The following is a 17,264-nucleotide window of genomic DNA, read 5'->3' on the forward strand; positions in this document are numbered from 1 at the left end:
ATAACTATACTTTGACAGAATCACGTCAAAACATGTATGTTCAAATTATATGCACAATTAAAAATCCAAACCATAACCATGAGAACAATAGAAAGAAATTCCTGTCCAAAGTTCTTGGTGAATGAAGGCTTAAAGCAAAAGTGCGCTCAACCCAAGTTTGAGTGGATGCAACCATCAAACATTTTGATATCAGGACCGTCCACATTCTAGAGGCGGTATTTGGATAACCAAATGCCTCTTTTCTTCAAAGTGGTGAGATATTAAAAGTTCCACATGACCCAGTGCAAGGGAAGTTCATGAGTTTATGAACTAGATGCTGAGGAAGTATTTTGGCATCTGCCCCAGTCCTAGGACTGCCACTTTTTAGCCAATGTATCAATTTTCTCACCCACAGTACTCATTATCTTAGTATCTCGTACCATAGCTACTTGAGGAACATAGCTTTATCTTGTCAGGAGATTCTAATCTTGCCTTTGTGCTCATAGCTGGAAACAACCAGGATAAGCATACATACTTACAGAGCGGTTTGGAGCTCGCTCCACAGGCCTAGCAACGACTTGTAATCTTCTTGAGCACCAGCAATGGAACCACTGTCCATGGCCGTGGAGCAAACCCGTCGCAGCCAGCAGTTTAGCATGCCACTGCTGCTAAAGCCTCGGAGCCGCGGAGCAATGAGCTCGCTAGCACCCCTTGCAGCGTCGACAACCGAGGCCGGGATCCCGGCGAGAAGAGCGACTTGGAGACCATAGCTTGCAGAACTGGCACCGGCTCTCAGCTTGTACAAGAACGCCAGTTGCCTGTCGCTAGAGCTGCTGTCAAACGAGCAGGCCATGTGTTGGAGGCTCACAGATGGATGCCCAGAGAATTCCTGTGTCAGCGGGTGGTAATGCGTCGCAAACACTAGCCTGCATCCCACTGCTTCCACCAGATGCCGGAAAACCTGCCGCGAAGTGAAGAACACGCTCTTATAAGCCGACAAGATGGAAGGAGAACTTCTTTCAACCTCACCGCATAAGCTATAGCGTAACCATCAAAAGTGGAGGTTCCCCGGCCAAGCTCGTCCAGTACCACCAACGAGTTGCTAGTTGCATTGCAGAGGATGGACCCAGCTTCTGCGCATTCGACCATGAATGTGCCTGGGCGAGATTTGGCATAAGCATATTTGTCCTGAATAAAAGAAAGTATTATGTAGCTTACTCTCGCCAGACATGATTCTATCACGAGCTCCAATACGAGTGAATATGGTGTCGACGAGGGATAGCGTGCACGATTCACTTGGAACATAGCAGCCAAGCTGTGCAAAGGAAAAAAAAGAAAAGAAAGAATAAAGCAAAAAAGTAAGGGAACTTCTTACTTGTGCCATGAGAGTAGCCACACACGTTGCTCTGAGCAATGTAGATTTCCCGCCCATGTTTGGTCCTGTGAGAAGTATCGCTCGAGGCTTACCAAGGCCCAGTGCTATGTCGTTTGGCACGAAAGTCCCACCCATGCCTGCTGCTGCAAATGGATGCCATAGGCCTTGCATTTCCAAAACAGCAACGCCTTGATCAGCAGCAACGAACGTCGGACGGCATGTCGGCCCTTCTGCTGCTCGTTTAGCGGCTGCGAAAGATATTAGCACGTCGATGTAGCTCAATGCATCAACGATGGCTGTCCAATGGCGCTGATGCTTGTTAAACTCGAGTATCATCCAGCTCAAAGTCTTTCTTTGCGTTTCCTCGTCCTCGTCCTGCGGCCAAACACGACGTGAGAGAAAGGGTCTAAATGAGAAAAGAGGACCTGGTCTGTGTTCAAAGACTGTTTCTCCATGTCGAGCTTTGGTTCCATGCTCCACAGACATTCGATGCTGCTCTTCACCTTTAATAGCTTACAAGCTCGACGTAGAAGACGTGCCTTCGCGGGCATCTGCCTAAGGCACTCGAGGACCTGGTAAGCACGCAGAAGTCCCGAAACAGCAAGGCACAATGTCTTCAACTGCAGCTCAGTCGAACAGGGTCAGCAAAAAGAAAACAAACATATTTGGAACTTTACCCTCCGCTGAAATGCCTGTTTTGCAAGAGGTAGTAACACTTCAGCGAAAGAACTATCAGAAAATCCCCGTAAGCGGGCACTGAGTCGCTCCAGATCTGGCACCTTCCGGAGTAATGCTCGCAACTCAGCAGCACATTCGGGATTGCACAGAAGCTCCTCGACTGAATCTAGACGATGATTTATAGCTTTGGTGTCTTGAAGTGGATGGCAAATCCAACGTCGAAGAAGACGTTTTGCGAAAGCAGTTGCGCAGCTGTCAAGGTATCCCATGAGGCTTCCTGCACAAAATCACGCTTAATATTTTCTCACGCCTCTCACACCCCTAACGTACCAGCCTTGCCTCCGTTGGCTGTGTTTGCAAGCAACTCTAAGTTGGCTATTGTCTGACCGTCAAGCCTCATAAAGCCCCAATATAGTTCATACGCACAGAGAACACCATTATATATCTCCGCGTCCATCTGCTCAACATAAGCAAAAGTGAATTCTTGGAATGTGCAAGTCGTAAGAACCTTGATCCTGTGTAAATGAGATACGAGAGCTCCCAATGCGGTCATAGCAGCGTCTTTATGATCAACAGTGTCGAGAACTCCTGGAAAGCCAGGCTGTTGCCCAGAGCACTTGACGCACTCTTGGAAATATCCACGAGAGCTAATCAGCTCTAAAACAGTGGCTGGCTCAGGGAAGTCAGCACCTGGTTGCAAAGGTGTAAGAACCAGTGGTAAAGACCCTGCACAACACTATTATGTTAACATCATCCATGATATAGTTTAGATTACAGACCAGGACGAATATAGCGTTGAAACACTTTTAAGGCACCTGGCGAGAGACCTCCTATTTCGTAAAGCACCTCTTGAGGTGCTATCTGCAGTTTACATCTGAGTGAACGAAAAAAAATATAGAAGTCCATGAAACCATACCTGCATGACGAGCGCATCCAAGGCAGAATACGCATCATTATCACAGAATGAGCCGACATAGCAAAGACCACCGGCAGCGTCAGCGAAAGCAAACCCATAAATTACAGCGCTTGGCCCAGAGTTTTCCTGGTTAGCAAATAGGCGCTCAAGCACACTGAGAAGTTTAAAATACACCAGTACCTCTTTCACTGCTAGCAAGTGAATGGCTTCCGGTTTCATTATCCCGTCCGTGAGTGTTGAAGGCGTGACTACCTGAACAAGCTTTCTCTCTACCATCTGCACAGGCTTAGATTGTCAAAAAAAAAGTCCAAAAACTGATGAAAACTTACGGCATTTGGACCTCTTTTAGCCTTGGCTTGCTCTGAAGTTTCTACTTGTTCCATTCGTCCGATTTTGTAGCTAGTAAACGAAAAAGTTAAGCAATAACTTTTGTGGTAGCTTACCCCCGAGCCACAAGCTTCTGAACAGCGTCTTCAATTCCACTCTCAGGCACTCCAACCTGTCAAAAGACGAGTCGCAAAATCTGAGAACGCGATGACCAAGTATGCATTTACCTGTCTACACTTTCCAACTCCACTGATTGTCATTTTCCAGTCGAGCTCTTTGTGCCCGATCTCAGCATCTAGTTCATAAAGCTCGTAAAACTTCCCCTGAAAAGAGTCATTTGTGTTAGCACGAGGTGATAAAAGAAACTCACGACGGTAATCTCACCACTTTGAAAAAAAGAACAATATCCATGTAGTGGCATTTGGTTGTCCAATACTGCCTCTGCGATGCGGACATTTTCTTGAGCACGTTCTCTGGAATGTGGACGGTCCTGACGTCGAACAAGGGATCACTGTGATTCCTTCCATTTCCATCGCGAATGTTTGATGGTTGCATCCACTCAAACTTGGCTTGAGCTTCTGCCCAAGCACCTTGCTTCGAGCCTTCGTCGTCACCAAGAGCTTCCAGCAATTTCTTGCGTTTGCTCTCATCAAAGGTTTCTCTCGAGAAATCGTCACGAACGCGCTTAGTACCGGGCACCAAAGGAACTTCCAATCTTTTATCGGAAGTAGGCACTGGCTTCCTGTGAAGAATGAAAGAAAAACTATCAACGCATCGGTGATAAAACAGAGATAAAACAAACCTCATCTTGTGTGTAATGCTTTCGATGAGCTTCTGCCTTTGATCCACCTACATTGATCGTCAGAAACCCTAACTCCTCCCACAATCGAAAGATTCGTCGTTCTGACCTGTGAATCGCCGAGCTCGATTGGATTGTCCAGCCTGGGCCGCCTGGGCCGCCCCTGCTTCCGGCTCGTATCCTTGTCATAGAACGCGAGCAGTGATCGCTGCCGTGACATCCTAAAACCCCAGCTAAGCCTAAATGGCGGGAATGTGACTATATTTTAGGGCTGTCAACGCAGATTGCCCAGCCTGCAGGGCTATGTTTTTTTTTTTAAGAGGCAGGATTGTCAGGGGGCATTTTTCCACGTAGACCGCCAACAATTTGGTCAAGATACACTTATTTTAATAATCACATTATTATTTAATTTTAGATCCGAGATTACACAAAAAGGATCTTAAACCAGGTCAACTTCGTCAGTATCTAAAAGAAAAATGTTGTCTAAGAGCTTGAATGCCTTCTGTGGACACACCCTTATCGGATAGGTAGCCGCCTCTTGATCTGCTAAAAGTGTTAAGAAAACCAATAGAGTATGGAAGGTGTGTACCTCTTAAGCCTGGGCCCGACGAGCTCAGCTCTTTGATGTTCTTCAAGGGCCACGATGCGTGCCATGTATGAGACATGGTCCACAAAGCTATCAGAACTCATTCCATGCCTCACCTTCTCTGGACTTGCAAGGAAAAGCTGTTCTTGGAGATACTTTTGCGTCTGTAGCCTGCAGAGAACAATCACGATTTGCTTGAGGAAACTTAAGTCTTAGCACTTACTTGTTGAAGTTTTCCTCGTGCCAAGGAAGAGACCGCCTGCCATCACAAGCAGCATCACTTTGACAAGCTAACTGCATTGCTTCGTCGCACTCCTGTAAGAGATGGTAAAGGTTGCATCGTGTCAGCTGTTGAGATATTTCACTACACGGGGATTCCTCCATCTGAAAGAAAGCAAACAAGAAAATCAAGCAAAGCTATGCAAGGTGCACCAGAACTTACTCGAGACAACATATCGCACGAAGAAAAAGCCTCCGCAGCAGCTGCCAAGGCATCATTGACGCTGAGCATCGTCTGGACGGATTTAGAGTTGGAGCGCAAGAGTGAACTTTGTCCCTTCCTCATATCTAGCCACTGAGCTCGAACTGGATGCACTGGCTCGTTTGACGACGACGGGAACTCTTCAGTCACGCTTTCTTCGGTCGCACAAGTGGTACAATATATCAATCCTTCTGCTTCTTCTGCCAGATCTTTAATAAAGCCGGTGTTATTCCGCGCTTCCTTCCATTCCAGTCTTTTCGTAGTCTTTCGTGGTCTTTTCCGCCTCCCAGCACCACAAGTCTTAATCATGGCAGCTGGTCCACAGTGTTTTCCTTCCGCTTCCACCACCATGGTATCAAGTAATTCAGCCTCCACTTTCTTAGCCAGCCTTTTCGAGCTTTTTGACCTGCGAGCAGCCCGTAGAGACTCATCTTCTTCAGCTGCCTTTGCAGCATGCAAGGTGGCAATTTTTTCAGCTTTCTGAACTGCTTCTGATAATTTCCCGGCTACTAAGTATGACTGAGAGCAAGGGAAGCTCAGAGGAACCAACTCCGGCAATAAGCAGTACTCGGCGTCTGAATCCTCCCACCAAGCAGCTCGTGGAAGCAATATTCTTCTTTCATGACTGTTTCGCTTCATGGTTGAGGACTGGTCCGCTTCTAGCGCTGCGCTCGGCGGTAGAGCACCCTGTCCCCAAAACTGAAGCAGCATCATTAGCTTTCGCAAGTCCTGGTGACAAGATCCTACAATGCGTTTCATGATCCAAGGCTCTCCAAATAGACCATTTGAAGCACACACCTGCACATAAATTATTCAACATCAATATTTTAGTAAAGTTACCTTACCAAGCATGCGTGGACTAGCAAATCGTCCATGGTGGGCTTTATGAAGTCAATGACAGTTTTTCTCATGCGTGGCAATAGTGGTTGACGCCCTGCAAAACATGCGGATATGAGAGACATAGAAATATCGGTGAAATCGTACTGTTGCTAGTAAGAACCATGGGGCGTTTCGAGGACTTTGCTAATTGGCCAATTGCCGCCAAAAATCCCTTATCCTCCTCAAATACCGTGTCAATTTCTTCAAACAAGATAATTGTCGGTTTTCTTCCATCTTGATCGGAGCTATAATAAATTCACGTTAGAACTGTAGACCAAACAAAAACAAATCGGAAAACCATATCACTGCTTCAGATTGAGTTGCTTCTCCAAATCTTTTCTTGATAGTTGCTCCAGCGCGACTGTCTGAAGAGTTTATCTACAAGAAGAAAAGAGGGTGAAGAGGAAGTTCGCACATATACCACATTACCTCAATAACATTAAACCCGTGCTCCCTGGCGCATGCATAGACGGCTGCAGATTTACCACACTGAAAGAATGCTTCACCTTAAATCCCAGCAAACACAACATCAAACGTACCCCGACAGGACCAGTCACAAGCACGGTATTTTGTAGACCGTCCCGTAAATCTTCATCCTCAATCTCGTAGTCTCCATCGCTGTCTCTATCGCTGTCCAATGATGCCTGCTTTCTAGACAATATTTTCTGTTTCCATCTGGAGAGCCACTCGCTTAAGGAACTCACGGAGTCCCTGTTTCCACACAACTAAGAAGCAGGAACATCAGGCACGCAAAGATTTTAACTTGAACTAGACACCTGTTTAGAGGAGTGCGGCTGGTACAAACATGTCCACGAAGGGTTCGCCGTGGTAGTAACTCCATCAGTATTTCTAGCTAGATACCACGCATATCTGCAAGTCATAGTTAAAAGTGACTAATAAAAAACACAATGCCGCATACTTCTCCTTCAAACTTGCCACTGACAAGTGTTTATGACCGGACTCCTAACACAAAAAAGCGTTACAGTAGAAGCCTCTAAAAGATAAAAGCACTACCTTTAAAAAGTCATGAACTTTCTCCAAACTTTCATCCAGGGTAGCTGCATCAGATAAGAAGCGTTGCGATGGAGCAAGCTTCTGGTCTTTTGAAATTAAGTAACCATGGTCATGGTCATCACTCGAAGTAACCTGTGATGCCGATGTTACAAAACAAGAACGCTGGAAAGAGTTCCAGTTTATGTCCGCGTCGACATTCTGCAAGACAACATGAAAAGAGGTTCAGTGATAGCTCAGAAGACTCTTTCTTACCATGGTATCTTGAAGTACGTGAAATGGCAAACACGGGTCCCAGAATGAGCCCCGCTTTATCGGCGAGTCCTCACTTCTCTCTTGTTTTTTGTTGCGCTGAAAAAACGGATGAAGAGGTTTTCCAGCGCTCAAGAGATTAAATTCCTGCAGATCTTAAGTAAATTGGAAGAACAAAGAGGCAACAAAGGTGATTTTACCTCCGTGGCCATTCGTGCTTCCTTGCGCAGATCGTAAGCACACAACAATGAATCCCGGTCCACAATTTCTTCCTTTCTAGTTTTTGCGCGGGACTTCTTTTTCTTGTGACGCTTTTTGGAAGCCCGCACTGGAGGAGAACTAATTGGTTCATCTGGTTCCTTAGAATCGACAGGTTCCTCGGTATTGACAGGTTCCTCGGCATCGACAACATTGGACTTCCTTTTCCTCAACCTTGTGGACCAAAGAGGATAAAAACCTGCGAGCGCAAGAAATGTTGAGGTAGAACAAACTTGGTATGATAATCCAGTCCAGCCTACCATTTTCCATTGCATTCTCATTGCCCACGCTGTCGATCTGTGTGCTCTCCATCGAATCGCGAATCTTCACCTCCGCTTGGCTGGCATTCGGTGAAGAACCTTCGATTCCTGGGCTCGGATCGCTTTCACCTTGAGTTGGAGAAACCCTAGGACGCAGGGGAGACGTTGCCTTCTTTGCGCCATCCTCCATCTGTGTGCTCTCCAGAGAATCGCGAGTCTTCACCTCCGCTTGGCTTGCATTTGGTGAAGAACCCCCATTGCTGTCGACTCCTGGGCTCGCTACAACTGCATCACTTTCAACTCGAGCTGAAGAAACCCTAGGGCGCAGGAACGCGTCAAGGGTGCCAGGACGTGGAGACGTTGGATCGGCTTTTGCCTTCTTGGCCCTCCCACGCCGCTTGTGCCGATCGGAGCTCCCGCCATCCGCCATAGCTTCCTTTCTCCTCGTCGAGCTAGGGCACATTCCAAAATTTGGCGCCAAAAATTTGGCCATCCGAGCAAGGTCGACACCGTCACCTTCTCAGGAATTTCCTTGGCAGCAAACGATCAATATCAATTAACCGAGCAATGATTTTGATCGTACTACCCTGTAAATGCTATGGTTTTTCAAACGGCTAGTTGATTTTAGGGTGGGTTCTTGTTGGCGATGGAGGTGGACTCCCCGCCGCTGGCGAGGAAGGAGGCGCGATACTCTCCGAAGGTGAGTGATCGGGTTCACGAGAAAAGGTGCGGCATTCTTAGCTACTGAGCTGTCCAGGATGAAGATTTTGAGCGCCGCGACCAGCGGTACAAGGGCCAGCAGTACAGCCACCTCTATTACTGCCGGCTTCACAAATTTCGTGAAGTTCTCGGCTCGATCGTTCAATCCAGCCTTCCTCGTGTTCCAGGTGAGAGAATCATTTTCTTCTCTGGTCGGCATCACTTTCTTCTGCTTTGTAGTTTCTCCGATCTTGGGACTGAAAGATGGAAAGCGCTGCGTTGTTATTGGAACAGTCTACAAGCAGATGAAGCTCAAGCCATCCATTCTGGACGAATATGCAAAAGAGGTAGCTACACTTGTCTGTGTGTTTTTGTGTGACCTTGCTTTTCTCCTGCAGCGCACAAAACCTCTCGCAACAGCTTCTAGTTTCATGCATTCAGAGGATTATTTGGTGCTAGAAGATGCGAGTGGTCGCGTGAAGCTCGTCGGCAGCATGATTGTGCCCTCGAATTATGTTACCGGTATGTATCTTGTGTACGACCAAGTGTTCGAAAGGACTCTCGTTTGTCGTTGCAGGCATTGTTATTGCTGCTTGGGGACAGGGAGGAAAGGACGGCGACTTCTTTGTACGACAAATAATTGAGCCCGGTTTACCACCTCAGTCACCATTGCCTTCCATCACAGGCAAGCCAGCCTGCCCCTACTTGAAGTTTCGCGTCTGAGCCCGTCTTTTCTCAGAGGACAAGTATGTCGCCCTCGTTTCTGGCTTGAGGATTGGTAGTGATCATTGTAACCCTTTGCAAATACAGCTCTTGGTTGATCACCTTACCGGGCATTTGGGCGATGAACAGGTAATCAGACACAGGAATATTATATCATGACCTTTATTGTCTAGGAGCAAATGTTGAGCGCTCAGGTCGTTCGTCTGATAGTTGCGGGAAATTCTCTTGATGTGCAATATAACTTGCTCGCCGGGCAGGTTTGTCTTCCAAAAACATCCTGTATGCTCTTAGCATTTGCAGGCTATTTCCGCCAAGGACCAAGCGAGGTTGACTGAACCAGTGAAGGAGCTTGACATTGTGCTAACTCAAGTAAGTCCGTGCGCACGCATTTGCTACTTACATTGGGCCTGTAACAGATAGCAGCAGCAATGCCAGTTGATATTATGCCCGGCGCAAATGATCCTGCAAACTTTACTTTACCCCAGCAGGTATGAAATGCTTGCTGATATTACCACCAGAATTAAGACGCTATTTCAGCCCTTGCATAAGTGTCTCTTTCCTGGAGCGTCTGCTTACAGTACCTTTTTATCTGCGACAAATCCTCATCGATTTGAACTGGACGGTATAGAGTAAGTATTCTCTGTTTGATATTACTGTTTCAGGAATCAACTAGTTCTGTGCAGGTTTCTCGGCACGTCTGGACAAAATGTCGATGATCTTGAAAAGTACTCGGAAGCCAAAGATGTCATCGAACTTATGGAAAGAACTCTGCGCTGGAGACATATTGCGCCTACAGCTCCTGATACACTGGGTATGCTATTTCACGCAAGTAATGTCGCTCACTTTGTGCTGCGAGCAGGCTGTTTTCCATACACGGATAAGGATCCGTTCGTTCTGGACACATGTCCGCATGTTTACTTCTGTGGAAATCAAAAGAGCTTTATGTCTCGCTTAGTTACTGGTATGTATATTTGTTTAGCCCTTCACCGCCTGTTTCTTACCGCCGACTGCTTCTTAGTTGAAGGGAAATTGGTGAGAGCTATTTCGATTCCGCGCTTTTGTGATTCGGGAACTGCCGTGATGGTAACTTGTTCAGACCGTTTGTTTGTTGGCTTCCAACATCGATGATTGCCAGGTGAACTTGCGGACACTGGATTATCATCTGCTTACGCTTTCCACTGCCTTCGCGTTCGATGCTTGAGGTGGTGTAGTGTAACAAGTACTCACCACCACTCTCCAGGAATCAGTGTATGCACTCGCATCCTGTGCAGGCTTGCACAGTTTTTTTTTTTCTCATCCCGCGAGTATTTATAAAATGTGGTTAAATAATTAAAAGAAGTAGCAAATCTCTCTCTTGATACGATTGAATCCAAAATTGAGTGTATACACCTACTCAGACTGTAAAGAGTTTGTATATCAAAGAGTGTTTGCTATTCCCCATGTTTGTGAGTTTTCATTAGCATGTACTCCCGCTGCTTCTGGATCATGGCCTCAAAAACGTCTAGCAGCGACTCCAGCCCCGTTGCCTCTGGCTCAAAGACCTTGAGTGCATAGACGATTCCCTCGAGAGTTGACATGCAGCCAGGCCGGGGCTCGGGCCTCACGAACTCGTACATGCTCTTGAAACTGGCGGGCAACTTGTACTGCGGCAGCTGGAACAGCCACGGGTTCTCCATGTAAAGCCGCCTGGCCTTGGACCACGTCCCATCTATGACAATTATCTGATCGGGAGCTCGGCATGCTTCGCCACTTTCCTTGCCTTGCTCCCCTCCATCTACACCCGATCGGTGGCCAAACTTAACGCCCGGAAACATTGCGTGCAAGTCCTGGGCCCTGTCGCTGGGGAAGATGAGAGCTGCGTTCGGCGAGAGGTTGATCCAGGAGGGTGCTGTCCGTGGGAGATATGGATCCATGGTAGCACAGCCGTAGAACCAGCAGTCGTGCTGGGTCCTGTCGTGCTGCTGACAGACGACAAGCTCGTCCTGTTCAGCGGGACTGCCATTACGCATGCAACGGTTGGAGCCCGCTACCTTGGGACGCACCCGATAAGAAGTGCCCGTGTTGATCTGCGGAACGACGATCACCTCGATGTTCTTGAGGCCCAGCATTGCAACCCGGACAGAGCCCAAGTGGTGCTCCTTCTCCTCGGGATTTTGGAGCACGGTGACACGGATCCTGTTGTGGATGGGCTCCCCGATCATGCCACACACGCACAGCACCGCCGCCTTGAGGCAGCGCTCGCAAAACTCCCTCTTACCAGCATCAGGAGCAGCTGGAGACTCCGGCATCCAAGAAAGAAATCCATCGTCCACGACATCGCCCATCAGCTGCCGCCGCCCTAAACGAGAGTATGTTAGGGCAAGGACCAGGCAAGACTGCATTCGCCTCGTCCAAGCCTGCAATGTCCTCCCGGAGGCGCGGGAGCTCCTCAAGCTGGCAGCAGCCACCACGGAGCTCTCGGCCGATTCCTACGTGTGCAACCTTCTCGTCCAGATGTTTGGGCGCTGTGGGAGCGCCGAGGAAGCGCATCGGGTGTTTGCACAGATCCCACATCCAGATGCCTTCTCGTGGAAATCACTCCAGGCAGTGTATACCAAGCTTGGGGATGTTGACAAGGCCAAGAGCGTCTTTGATTCCATGCCAGACCGTGACATCTTTGCATGGGCAGACCTCCTTGCCGCCTACACCCGCTCCGGCCGCTTCGAGCAAGCACAGGAAGTCTTCGGCAAGATGCCCGAGCATGATCTTGCTGCGTGGAACACGATGCTGTACGCAGTTGCAAACGCCAGGCATCTGGAGCAAGCCCGCAGCTTCGTCAACCGGATGCCTGCCCGCGACATTGTGTCGTGGACGACACTGCTGTGCTGCCCGTCTCTGGGTCTGGACGGCGCCAAGGCGATCTTCGTCCAGGAGATGCCAGAGCACAACACGGTGGCTTGCAATGCAATGCTTGTGCTGCTGGTGAGGCATGGCGACTGGGACGAAGTGGACAGGGTGCTCGCTGCGATGCCCACCAAGAACATGGTCACCTGGAATGCAATCCTCAGCTGCGCCAGAAGCGGGCACATTGACAGGGCCCGAGAGGTTTTTGATCGCCTCATGCCCTTTAGGGACCTTGTCTCGTGGAACTCAATGCTGGCGGCAAGTGCCCGAAGTGGGCATCTAGATCAAGCGTCCAGCCTGTTTCATTTGATGCCCGAGAGGAACCTGGTGTCGTGGAACTCACTCCTGTCGGCTTATGCAGGTGTTCTGGATGTGGAGTCTGCGCAGGCCATCGTGAACGCCATGCCGCAAAGGAGTCTCGTTTCTTGGAACGTCATGCTGACAGCATATGCCAAGACCGGGCATCTTTTCGAGACGCGGGCGCTGTTTGGGCGCATGGCTGAGCGCGACGTTGTATCGTGGACGGCCATGCTGACGGCGTATGCGGACCACGGGCATGTCGAAGAGGCCCGGTGTTTGTACGATGGGATGCCTCTCCGGAACGTGGTTGCCTGTAATGCCATGCTCGCTGCATATGCCCAGAATGGGCAACTGGACGAGGCGAGGCGCGTGTTTGACTCCATGCCCGAGCGAAGCCTTGCGTCGCTCAACGCCCTGGTCTCGGCCTATGCTCGTAATGGCTGCCTGCCGGAGGCACAGCGCGTGTTTGATTGCATGGAGGAGCGGGACGTTGTGTCGTGGAACGCACTGCTTGCGGGCTATGCACAACATGGAACCTGCAGCGAGGCCGTCGGATTCTTCCGGAGAATGCCTCACCACAACCTCAATTCGTGGAACATAATCCTCGCCGTGCTTGCCCAGAACGGGCATCTGCTGCATGCGCGGCAGGTGTTTGATGCGATGCCGGATCGCAGTGTGGATTCCTACGTGGAGATGATGGCGGCGTACGGGCGTGCGGGGCATTTTGGTTGCGCGAGTGCCGTGTTTGATGCGATGCCGTTCCAGACGGTGGTGACTTGGACTGCCTTCTTGTCGACGTATGCTCAGAATGGGCATCTCGACGAAGCCAGGGGGATCTTCCACTCCATGCCCGAGTGGAACCTTGTGTCGTGGAACGCGATGCTGGTTGCACATACGAAGACTGGCGAGCTGGAGCAGTCGATGCTCGTGCTCAATGCGATGCCGGAGCGGGACTTTATGACGTGGAACGCCATGACCATCGGCCTCGGCAAGGCTGCCCGTCTAAAGCTCGCGCACACCCTGTTTGATAGGATGCCGGACCGACGCTCGTCACCCTGGAGCGCCATCCTCGCGTCCTACACACACAACGGTCGCTCCAGAGAGGCAGACGCTCTCTTTCGGGAGATGGTTCTCGAGGGTCTCAAACCCGACGACGCCGTGCTCACCTCCATGCTCTTGGGCTGCAGCCACGGCGGCCAATTCACAACTGGACTATCGTACATCCGTTCCATGCTCATGGATCACGGCTTGAAGCCCGCCAAGCAGCACTACGGCTGTCTTGTGGATCTCCTGGGCAGGGCCGGCCACTTGGAGCAGGGCCAAGATCTCATCGCCAACATGCCCTTTGAGCCGGAAGCTCGAGATTGGATTTGCTTGCTCGCAGCAAACCGAAACGCGCAGCAGGCCGAGGCCCGCATTGCAAGATCCGCGGCTCTGGAACTCGATCCAATGCATAACGCGCCTTACGTACTGGCGGCGGCGGCCTAAAGATACCAGTCGCCCCGGTGGAATATGCTTTGAGTCGTTTAGTAGTAAACCCTACAGCGAGCTTCGTGCGCCTTAGATCTGCGAGGCCGGCTCCTCTAGCGCGAGTGTTTTGGTGCGCCATGGATGAGGAGTACGACGTCATTGTGCTGGGGACGGGTCTCAAGGAGTGCATCCTCAGCGGGCTGCTGTCGGTGGATCGTCTCAAGGTGGGTTTTTCTCGATCGGAGTTGGAAGACATCTCTCTCGCAGGTGCTACACATGGACAGGAACGACTACTACGGGGGAGAATCGGCGTCTCTCAATCTTGTCCAGGTCTGTGCGTCACATTAGGGCGTCTGTCTCTCTCTCTCTGATCGTTGATCGTGCTCTCTTGCAGCTTTACCAAAAATTCCGCAACAGTGACAAGCCTCCACCGTCGCTCGGTCCGAGCAGGGACTACAACGTTGATATGATCCCAAAGGTTTGGATCCACTTGACTCGCTAAAGATTTCTCTCACTCCCCGCATTCTTTCTTTTTTTTTTTGCAGTTCATGATGGCTAACGGGCAGCTCGTCCGAGTTCTCATTCACACCGATGTGACCAAGTACTTGGCTTTCAAAGCCGTAGATGGAAGCTTTGTGTATACCAAAGGGAAGGTAATCGAAAACAAAAATGTCGAGTTTCAATTCAAACCTTTGGGCCATTTTCTTTTTTCCAGATCTACAAGGTTCCTGCGACCGATGTAGAGGCTATCAAGTCTACGCTTATGGGCATTTTTGAAAAGAGGAGAGCGCGGAAATTTTTCATCTATGTGCAGGACTACAACGAAGCGGATCCAAGGACTCACGACGGCATGGATCTCAGTAGAGTAACGACCAAGGAGTTGTTCGCGTAGGCTTGTTCATTACTTTTTTTGTGCGTCTATTCACCATGCTGTTATTCTTCGTAGGCACTTTGGACTTGACGATAACACCATCGATTTTATTGGCCACTCACTGGCATTGCACCGGGACGATAGATACTTATCTGAGCCGGCTCTGGAAACGGTGAAGAGATTTAAGGTACTGCTACAAACTATGTCTTTTCTTCCTGCGGTTGTCATCTTAATGCTTTCTTCCGAAGTTGTATGCAGAATCTCTGGCTCGCTTTCAAGGCGGTTCCCCTTATATTTATCCGCTCTATGGCTTGGGAGAACTTCCTCAGGTTGGCTTTTCCTCCCTGTGTCCTTGGATAGTAAACTCTGCTGCAGGCATTTGCACGCCTGAGTGCCGTATACGGCGGGACGTACATGCTTCAGAAGCCAGACTGCACGGTACGCGTCGCATGCGTTTGCGCATCTTTTACATCGCGCGTGCTGGTTTTGCAGATAGAGTTTGACGAGGAAGGCAAGGTTAGAGGCGTCACCTCCGAAGGTGAAACTGCCAGGACCAAGAAAGTTGTCTGCGATCCTAGCTATGCACGAAACAAGGTAGAGAGGAATTTGTATTCGTTTGTGCCAGCACTCTCCCTGACAAAGTTTGCTTGACAGGTTCGGAAGGTCGGGAAAGTTGTCCGGGCCATATGCATCATGAGCCATCCAATCCCAAACACGAACGATTCCTCGTCAGTTCAAGTTATCCTTCCCCAAAAGCAACTGGGACGTAGGTCTGATATGTAAGTGTGTAGTAGCTTTGCGATGTTGTGGCCTGATATAGTGATTGTTTCTGCTAGGTACGTGTTTTGCTGCTCTTATTCGCATAATGTTGCTCCAAAGGGCAAGTTTATCGCCTTCGTGTCGACCGAGGTGGAGACGTCAGAGCCCGAAAAGGAGCTCCAGCCCGGGCTCAGTCTTCTTGGGCCTGTGGATGAGATGTTCATTGACGTTTACGACAGGTTTGAACCAGTGAATGACTGGACACTGGATAACTGCTTTATTTCCAAGGTGATGCTCCATTTCTCTCCAGAAAAAGGATGTTGCTAATCATCCATCTTTGGCTTTTTTCAGAGCTACGACCCAACCACACACTTTGAGACTACAGTGCAAGATGTTCTTGCCATGTACACCCGCATAACCGGAAAGGTATGGTTTGTAATAATCCTGGCGCCAACATCTCACATCTAAATTCCGCAGGTCCTAGACTTGAGTGTGGACTTGAGTGCCGCCAGTGCTGCGGACGAGTGAAAGTCTTCACTACGGGCCTTGTAAAAATCTGGTGAACGATTGATCGGGTTGTTGTCTGCGTTTTTATATGAATGAATACCAAGTCTGTCTTCCAGTTGCTCTCTCTCTCTACCAGTGTGGAACAAGCGAAGCAAGAGCAGCAAGAGTGAGGACAAGTGCCATGGCTTTCCTCGCCAAGCCTGGATCAGACACCTCGTCCCTCTGAAAGCTGTCTTCCGGCATGCTGGCACACGACAAAGCCCACAAGAGGCCGAGCCAGGTGTTGCCGCTGGCCAGGAGCGACACACTACCCAGAACAAATGTCAAGCCGGAGACGTAGCCAAACGCGCGCCTTCCCAGGCACGCGGTGAGCATACGGCCACCCTCGGAGACGCCACAAGGGAGCAAGCTGACGAGCGTGAAGTTGAATCCCAGCAAGCCACCGAGCGCCAAGGGACTCAGGCTCACCACGGGGTCTCCGTCACCTTCCCACGGCCAAACCGACGACGAGAGCTCCTTGAGCATCCAAGTGAGCAGGCCCGAGTGAGCAAAGGCCCGAGACGAGACCTCGACGACGGGCAGGGCAGCGGAGGCGCCCGCAGCGACGAGCAGGGCCGAGAGAGCGAGCTGCAGCAGGGATGTGGCGGCGGACAAGTCGAAGAGGCAGCGCCGGTTTGGCAGGCATCCACGATAGTAGACAAAGGTTGGGATGGCACCGAGCTGAGGAACCGGGAGCACGAAGAGCGGCGTCACGGCCCACAGGACGCCGTAGAGCGACGCCACGGCCCTCCGCAGCAGCGTACCGCCGGCAACGACGGCTAGCAGGCCGAGAGGAGGCACGCACTGCCACAGCGAGGGTGACGGCATTGACAAGTTGGCACTGCTAGCGGCGGCCCAGGCTAGCATGAAGTAGGAGATCGCGGCGGCCTGGCGCTCCGGGAGGTGGAGGAAGATGAGGGACGTGCAGTGTGTGAGCAAGCATGCGACTTGATCGCCACCACCAGCACCCGCAGCGCCAGCGTTGAGGACAAAGGCAGCCCAGCCGCGGTTTCTCTTGTCCAGCTCGCTCTGGAGCTGGCTCTGGAGGGTGGCGGCGTTGATGCTGGTGGGTGAGGATAGCAGGCAGAGCCTTCCATAGCGGACTGCGAGGCGCCGCGATGGCAAGCCCGCGGACACAGTGTCCAGGACGCGGCCGAGCTCTCCGTCAGCGTCCAGGATGAAGTTGGACATCCTGTAGGCGTAGTCGAGGGC

General features: G+C 50.4%; 5 protein-coding genes and 1 pseudogene across 6 annotated transcripts; 3 read left to right on the plus strand and 3 right to left on the minus strand.

Moving 5' to 3' along the window:
- Window positions 1–375: 375 nt before the first annotated feature.
- LOC9629822 (DNA mismatch repair protein MSH7) lies at window positions 376–4,334 on the minus strand. Of its 2 annotated transcripts, none has more exons than XM_024662913.1 (17): window positions 4,184–4,334; window positions 4,078–4,124; window positions 3,660–4,017; window positions 3,503–3,598; window positions 3,392–3,447; window positions 3,278–3,347; window positions 3,129–3,224; window positions 2,949–3,074; window positions 2,812–2,893; window positions 2,541–2,758; window positions 2,363–2,489; window positions 2,032–2,309; window positions 1,780–1,974; window positions 1,355–1,729; window positions 1,198–1,294; window positions 1,009–1,136; window positions 376–940 (listed from the first exon to the last, which is right to left on the minus strand). In XM_024662913.1, the coding sequence occupies exons 1-17, from the start codon at window positions 4,292–4,294 to the stop codon at window positions 515–517; spliced, it is 2,886 nt and encodes a 961-aa protein (XP_024518681.1). In that variant the 5' UTR covers window positions 4,295–4,334; the 3' UTR covers window positions 376–514. The 2 variants fall into 2 exon arrangements, with proteins under 2 accessions (XP_024518681.1, XP_024518682.1); XM_024662914.1 differs by having other exon boundaries at window positions 789–940; window positions 1,004–1,136.
- Window positions 4,335–4,455: 121 nt separating this feature from the next.
- On the minus strand, window positions 4,456–8,256 carry LOC112341912. The gene is made up of 15 exons (XM_024662912.1): window positions 7,802–8,256; window positions 7,484–7,740; window positions 7,287–7,430; window positions 7,035–7,232; window positions 6,940–6,983; window positions 6,797–6,890; window positions 6,560–6,745; window positions 6,450–6,509; window positions 6,319–6,398; window positions 6,126–6,265; window positions 5,987–6,075; window positions 5,103–5,939; window positions 4,884–5,044; window positions 4,664–4,831; window positions 4,456–4,617 (listed from the first exon to the last, which is right to left on the minus strand). Exons 1-15 carry the CDS (start codon window positions 8,229–8,231, stop codon window positions 4,533–4,535), a joined length of 2,973 nt encoding a protein of 990 aa, XP_024518680.1. The 5' UTR covers window positions 8,232–8,256; the 3' UTR covers window positions 4,456–4,532.
- Window positions 8,257–8,447: 191 nt separating this feature from the next.
- Window positions 8,448–10,581, plus strand: LOC9629852 (annotated as a pseudogene).
- LOC9629823 lies at window positions 10,563–11,562 on the minus strand. The gene has a single exon (XM_002989127.2). It carries the CDS (start codon window positions 11,545–11,547, stop codon window positions 10,654–10,656), a length of 894 nt encoding a protein of 297 aa, XP_002989173.1. The 5' UTR covers window positions 11,548–11,562; the 3' UTR covers window positions 10,563–10,653.
- A 154-nt stretch (window positions 11,563–11,716) lies between these two features.
- LOC112341918 (pentatricopeptide repeat-containing protein At4g02750-like) lies at window positions 11,717–13,894 on the plus strand. The gene has a single exon (XM_024662931.1). It carries the CDS (start codon window positions 11,717–11,719, stop codon window positions 13,892–13,894), a length of 2,178 nt encoding a protein of 725 aa, XP_024518699.1.
- Window positions 13,895–13,917: 23 nt separating this feature from the next.
- LOC9629853 (guanosine nucleotide diphosphate dissociation inhibitor 1) lies at window positions 13,918–16,134 on the plus strand. The gene is made up of 13 exons (XM_002989096.2): window positions 13,918–14,100; window positions 14,144–14,206; window positions 14,271–14,354; window positions 14,422–14,529; window positions 14,592–14,764; window positions 14,823–14,934; window positions 14,996–15,076; window positions 15,123–15,185; window positions 15,240–15,341; window positions 15,402–15,526; window positions 15,584–15,794; window positions 15,858–15,932; window positions 15,984–16,134. Exons 1-13 carry the CDS (start codon window positions 14,014–14,016, stop codon window positions 16,032–16,034), a joined length of 1,335 nt encoding a protein of 444 aa, XP_002989142.1. The 5' UTR covers window positions 13,918–14,013; the 3' UTR covers window positions 16,035–16,134.
- Window positions 16,135–17,264: the final 1,130 nt, after the last annotated feature.

The sequence above is a fragment of the Selaginella moellendorffii genome, unplaced genomic scaffold, assembly GCF_000143415.4.
Source record: "Selaginella moellendorffii unplaced genomic scaffold, v1.0 SELMOscaffold_94, whole genome shotgun sequence".
NCBI lineage: Eukaryota > Viridiplantae > Streptophyta > Lycopodiopsida > Selaginellales > Selaginellaceae > Selaginella > Selaginella moellendorffii.

Bases quoted from the DNA above. Each gene is read 5' to 3' on its own strand.
- LOC112341912 (XM_024662912.1), bottom strand. From the start codon at position 8,231: ATGGCGGATGGCGGGAGCTCCGATCGGCACAAGCGGCGTGGGAGGGCC. The intron at 7,741-7,801 runs GTAGGCTGGACT...TTGCGCTCGCAG, and splicing joins TGAGAATGCAATGGAAAATG to GTTTTTATCCTCTTTGGTCC. The intron at 7,431-7,483 runs GTAAAATCACCT...TAAGATCTGCAG, and splicing joins AAGCACGAATGGCCACGGAG to GAATTTAATCTCTTGAGCGC.
- LOC112341918 (XM_024662931.1), top strand. From the start codon at position 11,717: ATGTTTGGGCGCTGTGGGAGCGCCGAGGAAGCGCATCGGGTGTTTGCA.
- LOC9629823 (XM_002989127.2), bottom strand. From the start codon at position 11,547: ATGGGCGATGTCGTGGACGATGGATTTCTTTCTTGGATGCCGGAGTCT.
- LOC9629853 (XM_002989096.2), top strand. From the start codon at position 14,014: ATGGATGAGGAGTACGACGTCATTGTGCTGGGGACGGGTCTCAAGGAG. The intron at 14,101-14,143 runs GTGGGTTTTTCT...TCTCTCTCGCAG, and splicing joins TGTCGGTGGATCGTCTCAAG to GTGCTACACATGGACAGGAA. The intron at 15,795-15,857 runs GTGATGCTCCAT...GGCTTTTTTCAG, and splicing joins ATAACTGCTTTATTTCCAAG to AGCTACGACCCAACCACACA.
- LOC9629822 (XM_024662913.1), bottom strand. From the start codon at position 4,294: ATGTCACGGCAGCGATCACTGCTCGCGTTCTATGACAAGGATACGAGC. The intron at 3,225-3,277 runs GTAAGTTTTCAT...AAGCCTGTGCAG, and splicing joins CTAAAAGAGGTCCAAATGCC to ATGGTAGAGAGAAAGCTTGT. The intron at 2,759-2,811 runs GTCTGTAATCTA...AGTGTTGTGCAG, and splicing joins TCAACGCTATATTCGTCCTG to GGTCTTTACCACTGGTTCTT.